Raw genomic sequence first — 22,372 nt, 5'->3', positions numbered from 1 at the left:
AGAGTGTTATGCAAAAATTTGGTTTGATGCGTTCTGGATAACCTAGATGCCGCATAGCTGTGAAATGGCCCTTTCTTCCACCAACTAGCATCATAAGCCTAATATCAAGATTTGAAATATGAAAAGTAACCAGATCATCCCTCATTTTGGCTATATTATTAACGGCTTCAGTCTTTTTGATTCAAATTTAAACCTGTAATACATAACATCTATTTTTTCTCTACAAACGGTTGGTTGTCGTTCTGTTACAAGTACAAAACATTGACAATGGGGAATGTTCCTCCTGACGAAAATCAAGTAGTTTTCATAAAAGTGCTCTAAAACAACGCATTTTAAACTTATCATTTAAACCTTTCTTCTTTAAAAAATTATTTAAATACTTAAAAAAGAGGAATGAAATAATGCATTCAACATTTAAAGGGATTCGTTTCTATTTCACCATTTGGCAACATCGGTTATAGCTAATAAAGGACAATGAATCTGTTACCTGTATGAGACAAACAAAGATGACATATGGTGTTCTGTGTACTTATGTTCCGAGTTCCGAGACATTCTGTGACATATGACATTTCGTGCACCTAACCCATCTTCCTCTGTTTAAAAAAATAACAAAACAACTGTTGTTTATGTGGCTTGTAGAGGTGGATTTGAACTACAATTTATATTTTGCCTCAATTGTTGATTTATAGAGATAATTTTCCTTTTTAAAGTAGAATATCTAGGTACGTATAAATTATTTCAACTTGATATAGGTGATATGTGAATCCCTTCAAAAATTAAAATCCAACATTTGAAACATCAATTTGAATACTTTTAGAAGTGAATTCGACTCATAAATTGAACTCAACTTTATTTTGTTCAAACTTGCATTTGCTGTGATATCCCGAATTGAGAAACATTCCCCATTGCTTGTGAACCGTTTGGTATTGGGATAAAATTCCAGTAATATTCAAACGTTCTTAATATCTAAAAAAATTATAAAAAAGCAGATATAATAATCGTAAAAATATATTTTACCCAAAGATACATCAAATCACAATTGAACTTAACGATTAAACCATCATCCCTTTTTCGATATGGATATAAACAACTAAATAAATAAAAATGCTCTCTCCTGGCTCGCTCCAGTTGACTGACCAATTCCCGTCCAATCTCTCGTGCCCCGCGTTTTTTTTACCCATGTCGATAGTGGTTTCTTACAAAATATCGAGAAGAACTCTGATATTCACAGTTATTCGATAAAAAAATCATAAAAACGTGCATCTACACATTTTTGGAAATCTATCTTATGAGCCGTCGGCAAAATGGACTAGAAGTTTCTAATATAACTTGCTGCCGAGGGATATAAGAGAATCTTATATTTGAAGAATTTGAAAAAATATGAAAACTCTTGGCCAATAATAATATATATTACATTTCATATCTAGTTAGAACTTGATGTACTTATTCATTATAATATATCCTAGTGAAAAGTGAATAAAATAAAAAATGTAATGTTGAAACTTCCTAGATCTACATTTAAAATCCAAATGTGAAGTTTTATGTTCACTGAAAGACATAACCTATAACTTATGTCGATGGACATAACGTTTTCGAGTGTCCATTCGGATTCTCTTCTTTATTGGCCGATGCTTCCTGTTCGTCCATTCGGATTGTTTATTTTTCTGTGCTACGGTCCTTCCAAATAATAAGAAGAAGATGAGCTTTCTTGGTTAATTTGTTTATCTTGTTTCTTGTTGATTATATTAGGGAGCCCACATTATGATACGAATTAAAAAGCGGAACTCGACAGAAAAAAAATTATTGAAATCTAATAAAATGAAATCAAAAATTGTCAAAAAAGCGCGTGGGATTAAAAAAACTGTGAAACCATGTGGTATCTTATCAATTGATACAGTAGAAGGATGTTCTAATGAAAAATTTGCTGACCAAGAAATCAATGAAGATAACTATGAAATGGAGGAACAAGTCTCGGATCCTGATATGGAAGTAGAATACGAAGCAGAAAAACATAAACGAGATTTACTTAAACTTCAGAAAAGTGACCCTGAGTTTTATAAATTTTTACAAGAAAATGACAAAAAGCTCTTGGATTTCAATGTATCCGATGAAGAAGCCGATGAACCAATAGATGATGAGAAAAATGAGAAGTCTGACATAATTCACAAACTTGAAGAAAACCTAGAGGTTGCTAGTGACGAGAGTGACTTTGAGGTAAAAAATTCAATTCAGATTTAATTTTATGTTTCTTCAGTTGAACTAGACGCTGCTATAATAGTAATTTCACACATAAGTACAGTTCTTACACCATGTGTATTATTTAAACATACAAAAGAAATTGAATAAATTAACACATTCAAATATACCTATTCTAAAAATTCTTCAGTTATATTTAACTAGTCATAAAATCATCATGTGAAAAACTTGTGACTAAGTTTGACTCATCATGAGATAAGTACTTTCATTTCTGCTTTGTGTTTTTAAAGTTCTATTTTAGATTTCAACATTTTGGTTAAAATTCTGATGACTTACTTAAACAAACATTTATGGTATTAATAAATATATACAAAATAGAAGGTAAAAATTCGCTTTGGCTCCCAAAACTGACTTTGACATTGTTAATATTCTTGAATTGATCGTTAAAAATGGAGTCAAAAATTACTGTTAACGAAAAATGAAGTTGCACACCCTAGCGAGGTCTTGAAGTAACTGATAAATAAATTTTCTATATAATTGAGAATGCAAATGAAAAAATCCTGAGAAAAGTCAATTTTTATGCATAAAAATACACTTTCTCAATAAAATTATTCAACTGCTTCTTCAACCCCCTAGGGGTAATAAATACCCCTGTAAAAGTTTCAATTAAAAAGAGGTAGCATTTGATACCATATTTAAAAGGATTTTCAATTCAGTAAGCACTTTTTTATTTTTGGACGATTGTAACAAAAAGCAATAATTTTCATTTGTTTAAATTGTACAATAATTAATAATACCATAGAAGTAACTAAAGTTTGATGTTATTTACGATAATTATAGTCTAAATCAAAATGAGATCTCTTCATTTTGTGACAAAATTTTACAGGAATAAAAATTAAGGGGATGAGTCACTAACATAGAGGAAATACATAACAAATTAGAGGTATTAAAAAACAGGTAGTTTAGCGTAGGAACAATAACAGGTAATATTTAGATATTATTAACGGGTGTAGTTAGGTACTACTAACAGGTAATAGTTAGGCCACTAGCATACATAAACACTAAAGTAATAGTAAAATTCAGTCAAAATGATCTTTTGAGGACGCTAACTTGGATAGCAAAACATGTGTCGAGAGACTGTAATTTTTGTTCTTGTGTTGGAGAAGTGTTTTCAATAGATACTACCGATTAGTATTACCTAACTACTACCTGTTATTGTTCCTAAGCTAAATCACTATTCTCTGACTATTTCCAAAAATTTTTTCCTCTTATATTTATCTGTTTTTCATTTAGAATTATTATGTATCAGACCAAACAAAGAGTTGTTCGAAATGAGACCTTTTTTGCTATTCATAGAACTTTTTCTACACTTTTCGATTTTCAAGCTTTCGAAGGCATCCAGAAACCTGTTGTCATGTACTTACCTCAACAATTCTGAACATTTCTCACTTATTCTGTGGTTGTCTTTATGGCATGTTGAGCGACACTAGATTTCTCTAAACTATGAAACTGAACATGCAAAACATGTTCCGTGTAGCGAGCTAATATAGTCTGTGTGGTTTGACCAATATATTTCTTATCACAATTCTCGCAGTTCATTTCGTAAATCCCAAACTTTTCTTTTTCCAATGCCTTATAGACTAAATACTAAATTTACATCATATTTTGTGACGAATCCAATAAGTTATACCTTCTGTACTCCTTTTTGTAATAACTTCAGTGACGAATAAAGTTCTATTTTATTCTATCTTTCGGACTGCCCAACACTTGTAGAAGTGTACATGCCATTTTGAGGCCACTCTTACATTCAATTTTTTTATTGTTCGGACCAACCCATTGGTGTATTCGGGTTCGTATGGAAGTACTATGAACCTTGAATCTTCCTCCTTTTGAAAAGTCGAGGCGTCAAGAAGATACTTCGTAAATTTTTATTTTCTAATTAATTTATCAACTATGTTTGATGGATACCCACCCGTTGCTTTCAGCCACCTCTCTAAGGGAAATGCTCAAGGGAAATGTGAGCAGTCTATGGAAAAGAAATTGTAGTCCCGCCATTTTTTGCTCACATTATTTTATTAGTTTGAAGGCTAGCCTCGCGCGTCAGCGAAACGTCGGGAAGAAATTCCAAAAATCGACGGCGTTGAAAAAAGAAAAGAAAAGTCTGGGATTTACGAAATAAGCTACATGGATTGTGATAAGAAATATGTTGGTCAAACAGACTGTATTAAGCTCGCTACAAGGAACATGTTTCACATGTTCGGTTTCATAGACCGAGAAATCTAGTGTTGCTCAACATGCCATAGAGAACGACCACAGAATAAGTGAGAAATGTTTAAAATTGTTAAGGCCGGTACATGACAACAGGTTTCGAAAGCTTGGAAATCGATATGTGCGAAATGAGTTCCATGAATAGTGACAAAGGTCCTATTCCGAACAGCCCTTTGTTTGGGTTTATATGTGATAATTCTAAATAAAAAAACAAATAAATATCAGAGGAAAAATGTAGATTTATGCCTAAATCTACAGATTTAGTACCCCATCATAGTATATATTCCACAATGTGAGACCAATTACGTAGCCTTGTGGAACACCATAGGTGATGTTCATTTTTCCCTTGTATCCTACTATTAGTACCCTCTCTTCAAAGTAGCTGGCAATCATATTGTACAAGTATGCAGGTAGATCTTTTCTTTTGATATCCTTCAGGATCCCTTCCCATGGTGCGGAGTTGAACGCGTTTTGTACATCTTTTTCTACCAATCCTTTCGTTTGCTTCGTCTGCGATATTTTTTATCTTTGCCACTGCATCTGTTGTTGACCTACCTTTTCGGAAACCGAACTGCTTTTCATTCAGGTCGCCTTTTCTTATGCTCGAGGAGTTTTCCCATGATGTTCAGAATTAATATGGAACTGTATGATATATTTTTGCCTTTTGCAAGTCTGGCTATCTTTCATTCTTTGGAGAATTGCCCTGTTGTTAATGAGAGGTTCATTATTCTCAGACATTGTTTCGGGTGTGCCTCAACAACAACTTTGATGAGTTCCGCTGGGAGTTCATCTGGACCGGCGGCTTTTTTCTCTTTTAGTCTTCTGTTGGCTTCTATGAGTTCATACATTGTGAACGGTGTTAGTCTGTCCCATTTTTTAATCTAGTAAGATAGAAACAAAGTGTTAGCAAATACCATTTGTTCATCTTCGGTTAGTCCAATCAGCTGTTTGACTCTAAAGCTTATTGGTTACTATTTGGTTGCCCTTCTCCAGATATCCGCATCTACTTCTTATATCAGTGTTTTCCACGCTTTCTGTTTCCGTAGTTCATCATTCCCTCTGTTCGACCTTACCACTTTTCTTCTACTCATGATGCACTGTTCGGAACCTTTGATGTAGTAATGAATATTACTGGAGTTTTATCCCAACACCAAACAATTATTTTCAACACCTCAGCAGGTGTCTTTAATCTTCCTCTTGAAGATGATCACTTGGTGATCGAAACATGTGTCAAGGTGTTAAAAATAACGGTTTGATGTTGAGATGAAGCATTCTGTTTTCTACTATTTATTATCTATTATGTTGATAATCAAAAAGGTACTCAAAAAATTATGAATTCGAAACATTTAATTATTATGTACCACACATATGAATAGAGTAGAAAAAACTCAAAATATATTTCTGGAAAAATTTTCCTGTGAAAAATAGCAATTTTGGGTATATGAGAATAATTTAAAATCCTGCAACTCGTTGACAGAAGATCTCTTGATGACACATTTATGATAAAAAAATAAGAAATTGACCTGCATGAACTACCATTCATTATGTACTGAATTTTGGAACTTGTGATTTTTCAATTTTTTAAATATAAGAACTATGTATTCGATGCGATACTGGCATCGCTTTTTCACTTATATGTTTGCAAATAACATTAATTTCATAAAAGGAAATTTGGGACACGTTTTCTAAATAACTCTGGACAATAAAAAAAATAATCAAATCGTTTATTCAGAAGTTTATTCAGAAGTATCAAAGATGATGTAGTAACGGTCGCAGTGGGCGAGTTGGTACTCCCGAACACATTAACTGGGATGCTAGTGTTTGACTCTGGCCTTTGATAATGTCTACCGCAGTAGTAGACGAATCGTCACACATAAAAACCTGCAGACCACGGCCAAAACCTGGAATATAGCTTTCACACAGTTATCTCTGGCTGTGAAAGTTTACATTCTTTGATTAACTACTTACTTACTGAAAGTTGCGATTTTCCAGGGCACTTATTATTATGATCTTGTTATCATTGCATATAGTAATAATAATTACATATGCTGTATAATAATCCAAGGGCTTATTCTATGTGTGTGTCTCAATATGAAAAAACATGACTGCTAATTTGCATCGTAATATTGATTGTCTCAAATCCATAAAACTTCTTGTGGTGCTCTAATTATTTTCAAGGGCACAGATAACAAAAACATTATTTTTGTCTTTCAACCTACATATTTGTTTGTTATCTTGTAAAAGTTTTTATTGATTTTTAGCCAGATGAAGATAAACAAGAAAAGGACTCCAGAGTTATTACTCTCAAATTGTTGAAAATTTGGCAAAGTGAAGTTCATACTGACAAAAGTAATAAAACCATCACTGCATTGATTCAAGCTTTTCATGCTGCTTTACTTAGAATAACCAGTCAAGAAAAAGATGAAGAACCCTCATATTTCAAAGTTGAAGGTAGGAAATGATAGCATTGATACATGTACACTGCACAGTAAGTATTTTTTTACTTTTTCAGGTCCTGCAGTTTTCAATGGCGTTATTCAACTATGTGTTCTTGAATTAGGTCCTGCTATTAGGAGGTTCTTAGGGATTCGCTTAGAGTCTAAGCAACCTGCACATAAGTGTAAGAAATTTATTAAAATCAAAAGAGTTCTAAAGACCTATTTTTTGGATATTCTGAAGGTAAGTTCAACCTATTATCTACCTGTCCTATTAAAAAAGTTGTTACTTCATATATGCTTGCATTTATTTATTCTTCGGGATGTGATGTAAATTTGAACATATTTTAAATAAAATAATTTTTAAATATTGAACTTTTATATTACAAATTGATAAGACCAGTTTTCAAATGATATATGTTGAAAAAATATCAATAGATTTCTTTTTTTTTCAACTGTCACTGTCAAATAGGTGGTGAAGCGCATTGTAAAATATTTTGTGAAGAAGATATATTGTTACCTGATAAATTTTCAAAGGAAATTGGAGTTTCCATCGTGAGTACATTCTATAAAAAGTTATTCCAACATAAATTTCCATTGACAATGCATCAAAAGTAACATGCCCAAAAAAAGTCTGAAGGAAAAATAAATAGTCCAGTGCCTATTGAAGATCTAGAAAAAAAACGTATACTTACTTTTAAAATATCTTGCTGCTAGTACCTTAATACAAGAATAAATAAAAAAAATCTCGTTTCTACACAAGACCAACAAAACACTGGTAGCGCTTATATTTTTGTATATGTCAATTGTATTCATAATTTGAAATACAATTACAAAATACAAGAAAAAGAAAACCAAATTAATTCATGAAAATGAACTATTGAAAGAAGAAAATGGTATTATAAAAATATAAATAAATTCTCTCAAATATTTTGTAAACGCTGAAGAACAAATGAAAATAAAAACGTAATATAGAAGTGAGAGAATACCAGAACAACAAACAAAGATGAACAATTAATTGAAACTGCTATTAAAGCAATTGGAATCCATATAAATTCCAGTCAAATATCAATTCGCCAAGTTAGAGATCACTATGATATGAAGAAGAAATTAAAAAAATTCGTTATATATTGATAAAAATAATACGTAACAGACTTGAAATGGATACATATATCAAAGATTTATATGTATTTACAGGTGTAGGCACAGGTAAACTTTAATATTGAAGATTGAAAAAAATCAGAGATGATTTTTTTTATATTCGGAGTATAGCTATAGCTCTACAAACGAGAACTTTCAGAAGTGAAAACTTGTGCGAGCTTAGGATTCACGAAGGTCTTACCTTTCAATTGGCGATTATCTTTAATGAATTTCAACTATTTATTTATATCTAAAAGAAGACTTTGATTTGATAATCCTTACTAAAACTTGCAAACAACTGACTACAAATTCCTTCCACATTAATGGTAGGATGCATTGGAGCTCTTAATATTCTTTTGAAAAATATATTCCTCATTAATACATTGAATGTTATACCTACATCCTTCAGCATGTCCATTTGAATTCATTTCTCATCTGAGAGACTATCTTAATGAAAATTAAGTCTAATACCAAAAAACCACTATTTTCATTGGAGATATTAATATTAATATCTTTTTTAATTCCATTTACACTCATTAGTATTTAAATACCCTGAATCAATTTGTATTCCTATTGTTCATTAATGAACATGTCAGAACAATGGACATTCAAAAATAATATGTGTAGATCACATTTTCATTAAAAGTAAACATATTTAGGCTTCTTATGTATTATTATAATAGTACAGATCATTATTCGATTATTCTCCAAATCAATTGTACCATTTTATTTCTGGTTTAAAGGCGTCGACCACGAGGTCATTGGCCTTAATTGTATCATTTATTATTATTATTATTATTGCAATGAAATAAAATTCATTATAATGGATAAGGCAATAACTAGTGATAAAAAATGATATCAGGGAATGTATAAATTATTTCAGTAATGTGGGGAATAGTTTAGCAGAAAATATTATAAAGGGTAAAGATTCTAGTCAAAAATCGCCCAAAACTAATTTGCACTTTTTTGTATTGAAAAAACAAATGTAGATGAAATAATCGACACTAATAATGACGATAAAATTTTAAAAATCCCAGGAAAGATTGGCATTACTTTTGAAGTTTTGAAAACATTAAGTGATATAATAGCAAAAATAATGACCCATTCAACAAGTACTATCATACATACAGGAATATTAACAAAATTATTTGAAGTTGGATTTATAGAACCTATTTTTAAAGGGGGAGACAAAAGTAATGTGAAAAATTATCGACCAATTATACTCATATCAATTAGCGAAAATGGTTGAAAAAATTTTAAAATCTAAAAATAGATAATTTATTTAATGAAACATATTTTATATATCAAACAATTGAGGCTCAAAACAAAATTCTAGAGAAGATGTTGATTATTACACAAATAATATGTATGGACTAAATAATATTCCTAGCATTTGATACTGTCAGCCATGAGTTACTTTTGAGGAAATTGAAATATGTTTTCAACGATCCAAAATTGTTTGAATATTGGGTACCGTTCTAGGACTCTTACTATTTAATATCTTTATAAATGACTTGCTTTCAATAGGAACCAAAGAAAAAATTCACACTTTTGTTGATGATACTGTTATTTTATATAAAGCTGAAACTTGGACTGCATTGAAAACCATTATTCTAGATGATTTCAAAAATATTAGTCAGTGGTTTGACAATAACTTTTTAGAAATAAATTTTGATAAAACTGAAAATAAACATACATTTAATTGAGATTCTTTATTTTTTTTTGATACAATCTCAGATGAGTTATGGAATTTTAGGTTGGGGCAGTGTTAAAAAAATACATTCAAAAGAATTTGAAATTATATAAAAAATATTTTTGAAAATAATATAATACAGATTGACAATATTCAACTAAATTTTTGTTTGAAGGAAGTAAATAATGGACATTGTAAATTTATAGAGTAATGATTAATTTCTAAAAAAATAATAAAATGATAAGCGGTTTTATTGAAGAAAAAAAAAGATAATGATGTGATAATTCGGAAGGTATTGCAATCTACGGTATTGATCAGATAAAAAATAATAAAATCGTTGGGCGTGGTATTCACAAATTTACTCAGGTTATGCCAGGCCTGACTTATATATTTTTTATGCGATCAATACCATAGATTGCAGAGGAGAGTGGTGTGATGACTGCTACCTAGGACTTTCCGAATTATTTTTTAGCTCTTAGTACATTATCATTATTATATTTTTTTTCTTCAATAAAACCGTTAGACACAATTTTTTTACTACTTTTATTTTCAAGTTTTTAGTTTCTAATTTTGTTACTCATTTCTTCTCATTTTGTTTACTTCATTTAGTGCCTCACTATTACAAGGTAATATGTAATCCGCTATTTTGTAGCTGCGGCCATCTTGAATTTGCATCTTTTTGAAAGTGTACTACTATTCTACTAGTCCAGCCCTGTCATTTGATACCCATATTGAGGTAGTCGTAAAGAAATATGTAATCCGCCATTTTTTAGCCGCAGCCATATTGAATTTGCATCTTTATCAAAGTGTACTACTATTCTACTAGTCATTTGATACCCATATTGAGATAGTTGTGAAAAAATGTGTAACCGCCAATCTGTAAGCTGCGGCCATCTCGAATTTGAATATTTTTCAAAGTGTTCTTCTATTCTATTAGTCAAGCCCTCTCATTTGATACCCATATTGAGGTAGTTGTGAAACAATATTTAATTTGACATTTTGTAGCTACGGCCATCTTGGATTTACAATGGTACATAATTTATTAAATTGTATTATCATCAAAATTAAATGTGTGTACCAAATTTCAGATCAATCTGTCAATAGGAAGGGGTCAAACTTCAATTACTAAATTTGACCCAAACAAATAAACAAACAAACAGGGCAAGCTAAATAAAATCTTTTAAAATGAACAAAATGACAAATTTATTTATCGCTTCTAATAAAAAAATTTGCTCAAAGAAATTTTCAATTCATTATTATACCCTATCTTTATGATAAAATACCAGATGAATTGAAGAAAATAAAATCATATATTAAAAAAAATATTATAATGGATAACTGAAACTTCTAGAAACATTTTGGTGATCTGAATAATCAAAAATAAACTATTTTTGAAATATTCATACAAATTATGGAATACCTGTGTGAATTCTAAGTTTGTGTTAACTTCACAAGTTCTCTTCGTAAAGTTCTTAGTTTATTCATAATAAGGTATATTTCTAAAATATTCTTGTGTTTATTCATGAATAAATTTATATTATTATTCTAATTTATAACTAAGAAACCACTGGAGTTTTATTTCACACCAAACTGTTATTTTTAACACCTCGACACATGTTTTAATCACCAAGCGATCATCTTCAAGAGGTTTAGTGTTGGGATAAAACTCCAGTAATATTTATAACTACACCAGAGGTTCCAAATGGTGCATTACAAGTACTAACAAACCAATAAAAAATTGAATATAATTATTTTGAAATAAGCAAACTCGGCAGCAGGACTACTCGAACTCAAAACCAGGTAATCGAAGCTATATTGAAAAGTTTTTCGGTTTTATAAACTATTTTTCATGATGATTTTCTACCACATAGTAACGGCTACATCCATCAATTTATATTTTGTGAAAATCTCACAAAGTGTTACCTAAATACTTTATCATGGATTTCCAGTTAGTATCATCCAATTCCAGCATATATAAATATTTAGTGGTTATTATATAGGATTAGTGAATTACGAAAAGAATTTGATTTTTTTTTGTATTTCTGGTGTATAACTTTGACGCGAGGTAGTTTGAGAAATATTTACATTTACATATATCAATTCTTTCAATTTGATTCTTATTCTATGTTTAATTGATTATGACTGATTGATTCATTTGTGTATAAATTCGAATCATAATCTGATTATTTATTTTTTGTTTCAGCTTTTATTGGGTGTTACATCATCCAACATTCAGACAGTGTTACTCAAGCATTTGCACTACATGTCAGCACTTCTTAGCTCCTATCCAAATGTAACAAAACAGTTGATTAAACAACTTATTCACTTATGGGGTACTGCAGACGATACTGTTCGAGTGCTGGCATTTTTCTGTATTTTACGAATAACGAACAGTCAGCAAGTTACTGTATTGGATACAGTTTTGAAATCAATGTACATGACATACGTGAAAAATTGCAAATTTGTTAGCTTCAAAGGTCTACCTGTTATCAATTTCATGAAACGGTCTTTGGTTGAAATGTATGCTTTGGATACAAATTTTTCTTATCAACATGTTTTTTTGTATATTCGACAGCTAGCCATTCATCTGAGGAATGCCATAACTGTAAATAAAATTGAAAATATTCAGAGTGTTTATAACTGGCAATTTATAAATTCTCTCAAATTATGGGCTAACTTGCTCTCAGTCACATATAATAAAAAGACAATGCAATCATTGGTATACCCCCTTGTACAGATTTGCCTAGGTACAATCAAGTTGGTACCTACCCCACAATATTATCCCTTGAGGTTTCAGGTCACACAGATTTTGATGGACCTGGGAAAGGAAACTGGCATATTCATTCCAGTCCTACCTTTTCTGCTTGAGGTAAGATAATATATGTAATTTGTTTTTATATAATTAACTTGGATAAAAGAAAATTATCATTTATGGCCAGTAGATGTGCATATAGGGTGTTTATGGTGCTACGGTCATAATTTGAGATGAAATAAGGTCTTGAAAATCTGAACAGATAACCTTAATATTAGATGTATAGCTCAGCCACAAAAAAATGTCATCTGTATATCATCATCTAGTTAGTTCCTTCAATCGATTCAAAGATCTTATGTGCCTAAAGACTCATTCAGGTGTGATGGAATAAACTGAAAATTAGTGATTCCTTTAGTGATATGTCAATGGAATTATTTATGGAGAAGTGCTCCAAAATCCTGCTGCGGCAGTCAGACTTGACTGCTATATTCCAAATTGACAAAGTTTCATTTTCCATCTGTGTTTATTTGTTTATCTGAATTTGCCGTTCACATTATGAATTTCAACCGGAATATATATTTCAAAGACATATCAAGACAACAACCTTGAGAATCATAAATAATCAGCATCTGTTCACATTTGATGCGAGCAAGAATATTTGAACTATTCATACTAAAATTACCTCCCAATGTTGCCGGATCAATCTCACTATCACAAGCTTCTCCAAATTTGGCAAATTTTTTGTTATTTATAAAGAAATGATATTAAGATTTTCTATTTCTCACAACCTGTGAAATTAAAATATGGCTCTATAAACACCCTTTTATTGTTCGAATATCTTTTTCAAAACTTTCTATCTTCAAAGAAGTTCACATAATTTTAAAGTATCACATACAGTGATCTTTTAGTTGAGTATGTTTTATAATTCATAATTGAATGATTTCTAAAAATGACACATATTTTTTCAATTTTTTCAATCAGGTTAACGGCTATCCAGTTTTTATTATTTTCGTCTAGTATAACATGTGTAACTATGGGGAAATTTGTAAAAACTGGTTATGTGAAACTTGTGTAAACATTATTTTTTGAATATTGAACAAAATTCATTTTTTGTTGAGGAAAACCAGTTTTTTATCGACCTTTTTTGGATATTTTCAACTTCCACAATCTGAAAAATATGAAAATTATAATGGAGATTTTTATATAGATGTAGAAAGGGCAAACGATTTAGTTTACCACGTAAAATCGAAAGTATTTGTCACAAAGAAAAATTTTCTGTTCATCAGTAACTTGCCGTATTTAACAATTTTACCTATAGAAAAAATAGCAAAAGAATAACTGCATATATATTTAAATTTTTTGTCCATTTCTGAAGATAAAGGCAGATTTTGGCCTCAGAAACGTTAAGATAAGTGTTGTATTATTTCTTAGCAATTTTTTATAGGCAAAATTGTTAAATACAACAAGTTACAGATAAATAGAACATTTTTCTTTGTGACAAATACTTTGATTTTTCTGGGTAAAATAAATTTGCCTTTTCTACACCCATTCTTCATTATAATTTTCATATTTTTCAGATTGTGGAAGGTGAAAAGACACAAAAAAGGTCGATAAATAACATTATTTTTATTCTTAATTATACGCAGTTGTATATTCTGGTAAAAGAGTCCTTTATTTTCAATTTCATATATTTTTTCAGGTTTTAACCAGTTATGATTTCAATAAAAAGCACCAAAAAGTATCTATGAAACCTTTACATTTCACATGCCTACTGAGAGTTTCAAAATCTCAACTACAGGAAAATGGATTCAAAGATATGATAATCGATGTAATTTATGGACAGTTACTGGAATACCTCAGTTCTCAGTCACATACCTTGGGATTTCCAGATCTCGGCCTTATTTGCATCATACAGGTATGTATAAATTTTCGAATGTAATGCATTTTTAGCTTCACTTTGTTTCAGATCAAGCAATTTCTTAAAACATGCAAGAATTCTAATTACACTAGGAAAATGAAGCAAGTCATTGAAAAAATTGAACAGAATTCACAGTTCATAGAAAATGAGAGGGCAAAATTGACAATTAATATTACAGACTTTAAACAAATTGAAGGATTTGAAACCCAAATAAAAAATAAAGGAACTCCACTATCTGTATATTTTGAATCCTGGAATAAACTCAAGACAATTAAGAGAAATAAACAATTAACAGATAATGAAGGCTTAGCTGATTATAATCTCCCAACAATTAAAACAGTTAAGAATAACGTAGTAAAGAAAAAAGAAGGTCAGGTTGACTTATTCCCTAGTGATTCTGAAGATGATGAGGACGTTGGTAAACGGAAACGAGGAAAAAGAGGAGGGAAAAAATTCGTTAAAAATATCTCTAACGAAAATAATACTATTATAGATAAAGACAAACAGGATATTGTAGAAGACATTCAAATGGATGAATGGTGATGAGTGGATATAGGATTTGAATATATGTTCTGAATATAAATGCGTTTTTAATATAACTTCATCGAAAAAGCTACTTTCCCCAGCAGACCTGAAAACAGATACCAATACATCATGTCCAATTCACATACTCCACAACTGTACTCATGTTATAATCTTCACAAGCATCATCTTGTCAGACAAGTATTATCTTTTCTAACTCTCCTAGAAGAATTAATCTTGTCAGACAAGTATTATTTTTTCTAACTCTCCTAGAAGAATTAATTACTATATGAGTTGAAACTGAGTGCAAATCGATTTTTGGCTTACGATCTCTTAAAAAAATAATTGGGAAACTTGATTAGATATCAGATATCATATAATTAACAGATGAGTTTGTCATATTACTTGAACAGTTGCACTATCCTAAGTTTGTCTTCCTAACTAAATACACTTGAAGTATCTCTTTACAAAATAACAAATTTTTAAAGAAAATTTATTTGAAGAGTACTTATTTGTTCCACATTTTATTTTATATAGATAAGATACACTTCTTTTATATTATTTTAACATAGCCCAAAAACGTGTGTCAAGAGGAATATGTTTTAAATAAACGTATCTCTCTCTTACAGCATCATTGTATGAAATTCCCTAATTTCTGATAAATACCATTTCTGATAAATAAATACCAATTCTCATCATTGTACAGTATAAACATTTTAATATTCGCCTTCCACCTAATTCGAAACTGGTTTCCTTCAATGTTACAAATTTATTCCCAAGCATTCCTTCAGAAGATTGTTTACACACTCATAGTTGAAAGACTATTCAAAAATCATAAATTCATTATGATATCCTGTCACTATTGTCAGTATGTCTAGACTAAAATTATTTTGAATTCAATAACAATATATAATAACAAAGAAGGGCTCATAATGGGGAACCCTTTCCTTGCTTAAATTTTCATGGACAACTTCGAAAAAACTATTCAGCTACAATAAATTTTCCAAAAATGTATTTATTGGTATAGGTATGTTGACGATGTTATATCCTGCCTCACAAGAACACCAACAATGACAGTCATTTTTTCAAAACATCAATTCTATTTCCGTCAATAAAATTTACAATAGAACTGGAAACTAATAATTTGAAAAATTTTCAAGGCCTCCCAATCACAAAAATAAACTGACAAAAGTTTTGAACTATGTTTGCCACCTTTTAGAGAAAAACCATGATTTGAATATGGACTATGATAATTACAAGCCCAATACTGCTGTTGTCCAGTAGTGCCCATTTTCATGTTGGATCAACTTTTTGTGACTCCATATAAATGTTAATAATATTATCCAGAAAGTATTTTCTATTTCTCCAATAAATTGATACATATTTGTACTTCTGAAATTTATTTGGTGTATATTCATAAATGGAATTGAGTATTTCAAAAATCATTTCAATATTGCTTTCAGGAGGTCTATATAAACAAATAATATGTATCGATAATCTCCACATAACACCAATGAACAATCGACAATACTCTTCATACTGAAATATTTTATATCAGTAATTTCTCTACATTTTGTATTATTTTTAACAATGCATAAACTTACTGACTATCTTTTTTCTCAGTTGTGCAAAAACATATATAACTAAACTACCATATAATTGAAAAGCACAAGAACTGTTCAGTTTATACTCATTTTTAACAGAAGGCAGAAGCCTTCAGTTTATGGTAGCTGAAAAAATTAAATGGAACTAGCAGATACTTGTTGATAATCCATATTAAAACGTATCAATACAGTTTACTGTATGATTTTTACCATGAAAGTTTCACAAAATCGAGACAAGTGTTTTACTACACAATAGCTTCCTCAAGCAGGAGTGATGCTTGAGAAAGCTATTGTATGGCAAACCATTTGTTATGGTTTTAAATCTTTTGTAGTAAAAATCTATTAAATACAGTAACCATTCACTCTCATAAAATGTCAGAATATTAGTAGAAAAGAAATAGACAGTTTTATTTTCATTACCTACTTAAATAATATTGATGATGAATTTTACTAGTTCACACTTACATTGTTTAATGTGATATAGGGCAGATGCACCGTTTATAGCCACTTTAAGAAATTTGGTGTCGTCGATAAAAGCTAAACCATTAATTACATGTCAATTTTTCACTTTTATCACATTAAAGGAAACTGTAAATGTTGTTGATTTTGAAAGACTGGCATAATAATATGGTATACGGGTTAGAAAGAGATTTAATTCTAGTAGAATACAATTTCGCCAGTTGTGGCCACCTTTTTACCAATTCTGGCCAGGAAGAGATCCGGTTGTGGCCACTGAGTGTTCAAAGACCGAGCCATAGGATGATCGGTACCTATATAATAATCATTTTATACATATTTTATTAAAAATCATAAGTAAAATGCAGAGTTAAGTGTGATAATATTCAATTTTTACTTTGAAAACAACAAAAATAACAAACAGATACATATACCTAATAAAGAAATTATTATAGGAATTGCTTCATTTCAGGAACTGACAAAGCCCCTCTTGTATTCATGATATTAGGCTCATTTATTTTCAGAATAATATCCTTCCTTTCATATCAGAGGAGGTCCGCTGGATGATTTATCCCACTTTTTTGCATTGCACAGCAGTAATATTCTCCATTATTATCCTTGTCAACAATTTTAGCGGGATAAAAGTTGTTATCATATTTGAGAATAACAAATGAATTTACACTGAAAACTAAGTCATTAGTAGATTTTTGTTATCTGTTAACATCTTTGGTACTTTTATCATGCTCTCGTTCACAATGACTTCCTCTAGAGCTAATGTTGTTAGAAATATCTTTTTCCGAAACATTTTCTTTTGTAGTAGTCATCTTAACAATATTTTCTTTACGTTTCTTTTTAATAGTCTTCTGTTGACCTGTTTTTTTTTAACAGCAGTATTTTCTTTACAGCTGTTCGTTTTGGCTTCTAAAATTTCAATCCATTTATTTGAAGTAACCACCGATGGAAGACTAATCCTAGCCTTTTTCGCGTTTTTAGGGGTCGTATTTTCGTCAGGCCATGTTTGAACTTCTTTAAGGACTTCACTAACTGTTCGTTTCTTCAATAACCTTGTATCTTCATCGACTTCTGTTGTCGTTGTAATGACTTCACCACTAGTTCTCGGACCTGGCTTAGTAGTAATATTCTGGAGGATATTAATTCTTAATTCGTCGGAAGGTTTTATTGTATTCTCTACTTCGATGTTTGATTTTTCGCGGATCTTTATGTCGTTATCAATATTTTCTTCTACGTTGTACATCTTTCCTTTCATGTTTGTTTGCTTTTCGAATGTGTTTTGTTCTTCTATGCTTATCTCGATGCTTGCTGTTCCTTAATGTCTATGTGTACCTCAGTATCGGTGCCTGTTTGTTTTTCCGTGCATGTGCCATACTCAATGCCTTTCTGTTCTTCGATATCTTTTTGTTCCTCAATATCCTTTTCATCCTCGGTGTTCGTCTGATTCTCGATGACCTTCTGATCCCGGTCTGTTCTTCGATGACTTTCTGTACCCCGATATCTATCTGTTCCTCAGTGGCTTCTGGTTTTTTCGTAAATAGTTGCTCGATGCCTATCTGCTCATCAACGTCTATCGTCTCATAGTAGATCCCTTTCTGCGTTTATCATTTCTACAGCATCCAGCGGCTCATTTGCGTGTTTCTCAGAATTCGCATAATCTTTGACTGATTGCCATAAATTATATAGTTCTAAAAATCGCTCTTCTCCTTGCCAATGAGAATAATTTTTGACGTAGGACTTCTTGAAATCTTGCAATACAAGGGGATCAATGTGTTCCTCTAGAAATTTAAAATGAGCTAGTTTGTCATTTTTCACAGGTGTTGTCGGAACGGTGTTTTGTTCTTCATTTGGTAAATCCTTCTTAATGCAATTTTCGTATTTTGGAGCATCTTCATCAAATGGATAAAGTCCACATGTTCTAAATCCCGAAATTATAGTTTGAGAGAAATCTTGTTGAGTAAGGATTGAGTTCAATGAAATAGGTATATCCTTTTTCTGGGTAGCTCTACCTTCATGATCATATAGCCATTGTAGAGTCCAGAAAAAAAAACTACTCATTTAACTCCGGTTCTCTCAGTTCAATGGAAATTGTCAAATGAGTATCTACTGTTCGTACAGCAATTACTGCAAACCCCAACAACAATACGATTTATCGGCAAAAACTTTTTTACTTTTTATTGACGTTAGTACATTGGCAAAAATTGACTACACAATACTCTTCAAAAATTACAGAAGCAAAATCTTGTTCAATCTTATGACCAAGTCTTTAAAGGGTGGCTAGTGGAAGGAATAATTGAGATCCGAACATGACAAAAGCGTCATTCATTATCTGCCTCACAGACCAGTCATAAAAGAAAATAGCCTTACAACAAAAATCCGGCATGTGTTTGATGCGTCTGCTCATGAAAAAGATAAGCCTTCTTTGAATGATTGTTTGGAAAAAGGTCAAAATTACATCGAATTGATTCCGTCAATTTTACTTAAATTTTAGACCAGTCAAGTTTTTGAAAAGCATTTTCTAGACCAACGAAACATCTACCGTTGTCACTATAAATTGTCTTAGGCCGACCTCTGCGAGCAATGAAACGTCACAAATCCAACATAAAAGCATTAGTTGACAACGAAGTAGTTAGTTCGAGGTGTACCGCACGATAAACGGCACAAGTGAATAGACAAATGTAAGCTTTGTCTCCGTTTCTCAAAAACAAAAGTCCAGCAAAGTCGATACCTGTTATTTCAAACACATTGGCATCGCGAACTCAATCGATTGGTAATGGTGGGGAGTTAACAGTAAACTTTTTTGCATTGAATTTCCTACACGTGAAGCATTCAACAATTACAGATCGAACGGCACGACGTCCACCTAGTACCCAATACCGCTCTCGAAGAATGCTCAACAATCCTTGAGTTCCTACATGACAAGACCGTACGTGCTCCTGAAAAATGATTTGATGAACTGTAGAATGTTTAGATCCTGGATCCCACATCAATTCCAATACTGGCAAAGGTACTACATCTTCATTGTTGTAGTTACTGTCCTTTCCAGTGAACTCCCGCCCTCTTAAGTCAAACTTACCCTCTGCCATAATCATAGTGGCTTCTTGCAAAAACATATTGAGTGTCAATTCATCAGAAGCACTTGTAATGCAGTTGTCGACATAAAATCCTTTATTTGCCAGCTTCAATATTACTTCACGGGAATATCTCATGTCGCCACTTTCAGTCCTTCTTGACATTTCTTCAAGGTGATGTTCAATGGTTGCTCCTAAGAGAAAAGGGCTGCTATTTACGCCGATAACAACTCTACAGTGGCGAAAGGTCAACTCATTTCCATCTTGATCAACCCATAAGAAGCGAAGAAAATGTCGATCTCTCTCGTGAAGACTAATTTGCAAGAATGCCTTCCGGATGTCTGAAACTACTCCAAACTTGTACTCTCTAAATTTAAGTAAAATTGACGGAATCAATTCGATGTAATTTTGACCTTTTTCCAAACAATCATTCAAAGAAGGCTTGTCTTTTTCATGAGCAGACGCATCAAACATAGGTCGGATTTTTGTTGTAAGGCTATTTTCTTTTATGACTGGTCTGTGAGGCAGATAATGAATGCCGCTTTTGTTATGTTCAGATGGAATTATCTCAATTATTCCTTCCTCTAGCCACCCTTTAAAGACTTGGTCATAAGATTGAACAAGATTTTGCTTCTGTAATTTTTGAAGAGTATTGTGTAGTCTCCTTTTGGCAAGGTGATCATTTTTTGACAGTGGTGGGTAACCGGACCTCATAACGACCTCCGTTGTTAATTGTCACGATGTTTAAAAAAATATCTTTGGCGACTGATACCAATTCCTCCCGTGTTCTGAGCTTGCTTGGTTCTTCAATACCCAATACATCAAGATCCCATAAAGAACTGATGATGGAATCCTTCACTAGAAACGACAAGGTTGACCCGATCAAAGAGTTGGCTATATTCAGATTGTTGTGCATTGGTATTTTTCCAAGAAGAACCCAACCGAATAAAGTTTCATAGGCTACTAGACCATTGGATAATGAGTGATGATTTCCTGTGAAGATTTGACTGACTGAATCAGCACCAATCAAAATCTCAATAGGTCCAGCAGATCCAATGTCTAACAACTCAATATTGAGATCTCTGAGATCTTCAATCCATGGTCCAGAACAGACAGGCGAAACCTCACTGCTTATTATTGGTTGGTCTGAAACCTCTAAATTATATGAATAATTTTGATTCTTTATTTTGACCACATAACATTCATGAAGTCGTTCATTTTGAGAGCCCCCAAATAAACAATGAATAAGTTTTTCCTTACCCACTGATTGGCATCCCAAACTCTCAGCAGTTGACTTAAGAATGTATGATCGTTGATAACCACTATCGATCAGAGCCCTTACGTACTTTGACCCATTAGCACCAAATATGTTCACTCTCATAGTTTGCAAAATTACATGGGTTCGTGAATTGTTGTAGGTGGCAAGAGATTTGTCAATGTTAGGATCCACCTCTGGTTTCTTACTATGATCAAGAGTATCAAGAGACTCCTTGTTACTAGGCAAATCAGGGCACATTATTATCCATCCAAAGACATCTTTTGTGCTTTGAAACAGTGTTCACCAATGTGATTAGAACCCCCACAAAATGCACAATTTGAATTGAAACTAACCAAGTTTGCGGCGGTGGGTACCGGTGAACTCACATTTTTCTTAGCCGAAGAGTTCGAAACAGTTCTCGATAAATTAGCACTGGCGTTACCTTGATCGACTAAACCGAAACCCTCCGAAGCCAATGAAATACGCTGCTCGTTTTCAACTTCGGTTTTCAGAAACTTCATGAGGTTTTTAAGACGAGTGTCTAACTTACCCGGACCTGACTCCATTGAGTCATTTGTAGCACTTCCTGAATATTCAGGTTCAAATCTATGCGGGGAACGTTGCCATGCTCTCAATAAATCTTGAGGGAGGCATGACTCAATGAGAGGAAAAAGCATCGCAGAACACTTATCTGATGTAATGCCTAAAGTATCTAACGCTCGAATCTGTGTCTCGATCTGGTCATATAAAATTACCAATTCAAGCTTAGATTTAGATGTAGCATTACACAAAACCAATGTTTGAAATAACAGGTATCGACTTTGCTGGACCTTTGTTTTTGAGAAACGGAGACACAGCTTACATTTGTCTATTCACTTGTGCCGTTTATCGTGCGGTACACCTCGAACTAACTACTTCGTTGTCAACTAATGCTTTTATGTTGGCTTTGAGACGTTTCATTGCTCGCAGAGGTCGGCCTAAGACAATTTATAGTGACAACGGTAGATGTTTCGTTGGTCTCCAAAATGCTTTTCGAAAACCTGACTT

General features: G+C 32.0%; 2 protein-coding genes across 2 annotated transcripts in view; one reads left to right on the top strand and one right to left on the bottom strand.

The window, feature by feature from the left end:
- Positions 1 to 1,679: 1,679 nt before the first annotated feature.
- On the top strand, positions 1,680 to 14,985 carry Noc2 (Nucleolar complex protein 2). Its single transcript, XM_023162057.2, has 6 exons — positions 1,680 to 2,214; positions 6,726 to 6,915; positions 6,977 to 7,143; positions 11,936 to 12,601; positions 14,184 to 14,399; positions 14,451 to 14,985. Exons 1-6 carry the CDS (start codon positions 1,762 to 1,764, stop codon positions 14,943 to 14,945), a joined length of 2,187 nt encoding a protein of 728 aa, XP_023017825.1. The 5' UTR covers positions 1,680 to 1,761; the 3' UTR covers positions 14,946 to 14,985.
- The window catches only part of RhoGDI (rho GDP-dissociation inhibitor), a 52,957-nt gene continuing 37,844 nt past the window's right edge, over positions 7,260 to 22,372 (bottom strand). The window contains exon 5 of the mRNA XM_074184790.1: positions 7,260 to 7,571. The gene's annotated coding sequence lies outside the window, so the exon portion shown is untranslated. The remainder of the gene's footprint in view (positions 7,572 to 22,372) is intronic.

Source organism: Leptinotarsa decemlineata, unplaced genomic scaffold (genome assembly GCF_025532065.1).
Source record: "Leptinotarsa decemlineata unplaced genomic scaffold, Ldec_3_MD MMD2_tig00026358_RagTag_RagTag, whole genome shotgun sequence".
Classification (NCBI taxonomy): Eukaryota; Metazoa; Arthropoda; class Insecta; order Coleoptera; family Chrysomelidae; genus Leptinotarsa; species Leptinotarsa decemlineata.
The sequence above is the reverse complement of the archived record's forward strand: the minus strand, read 5'-3'. Positions and strand labels throughout refer to the sequence as shown.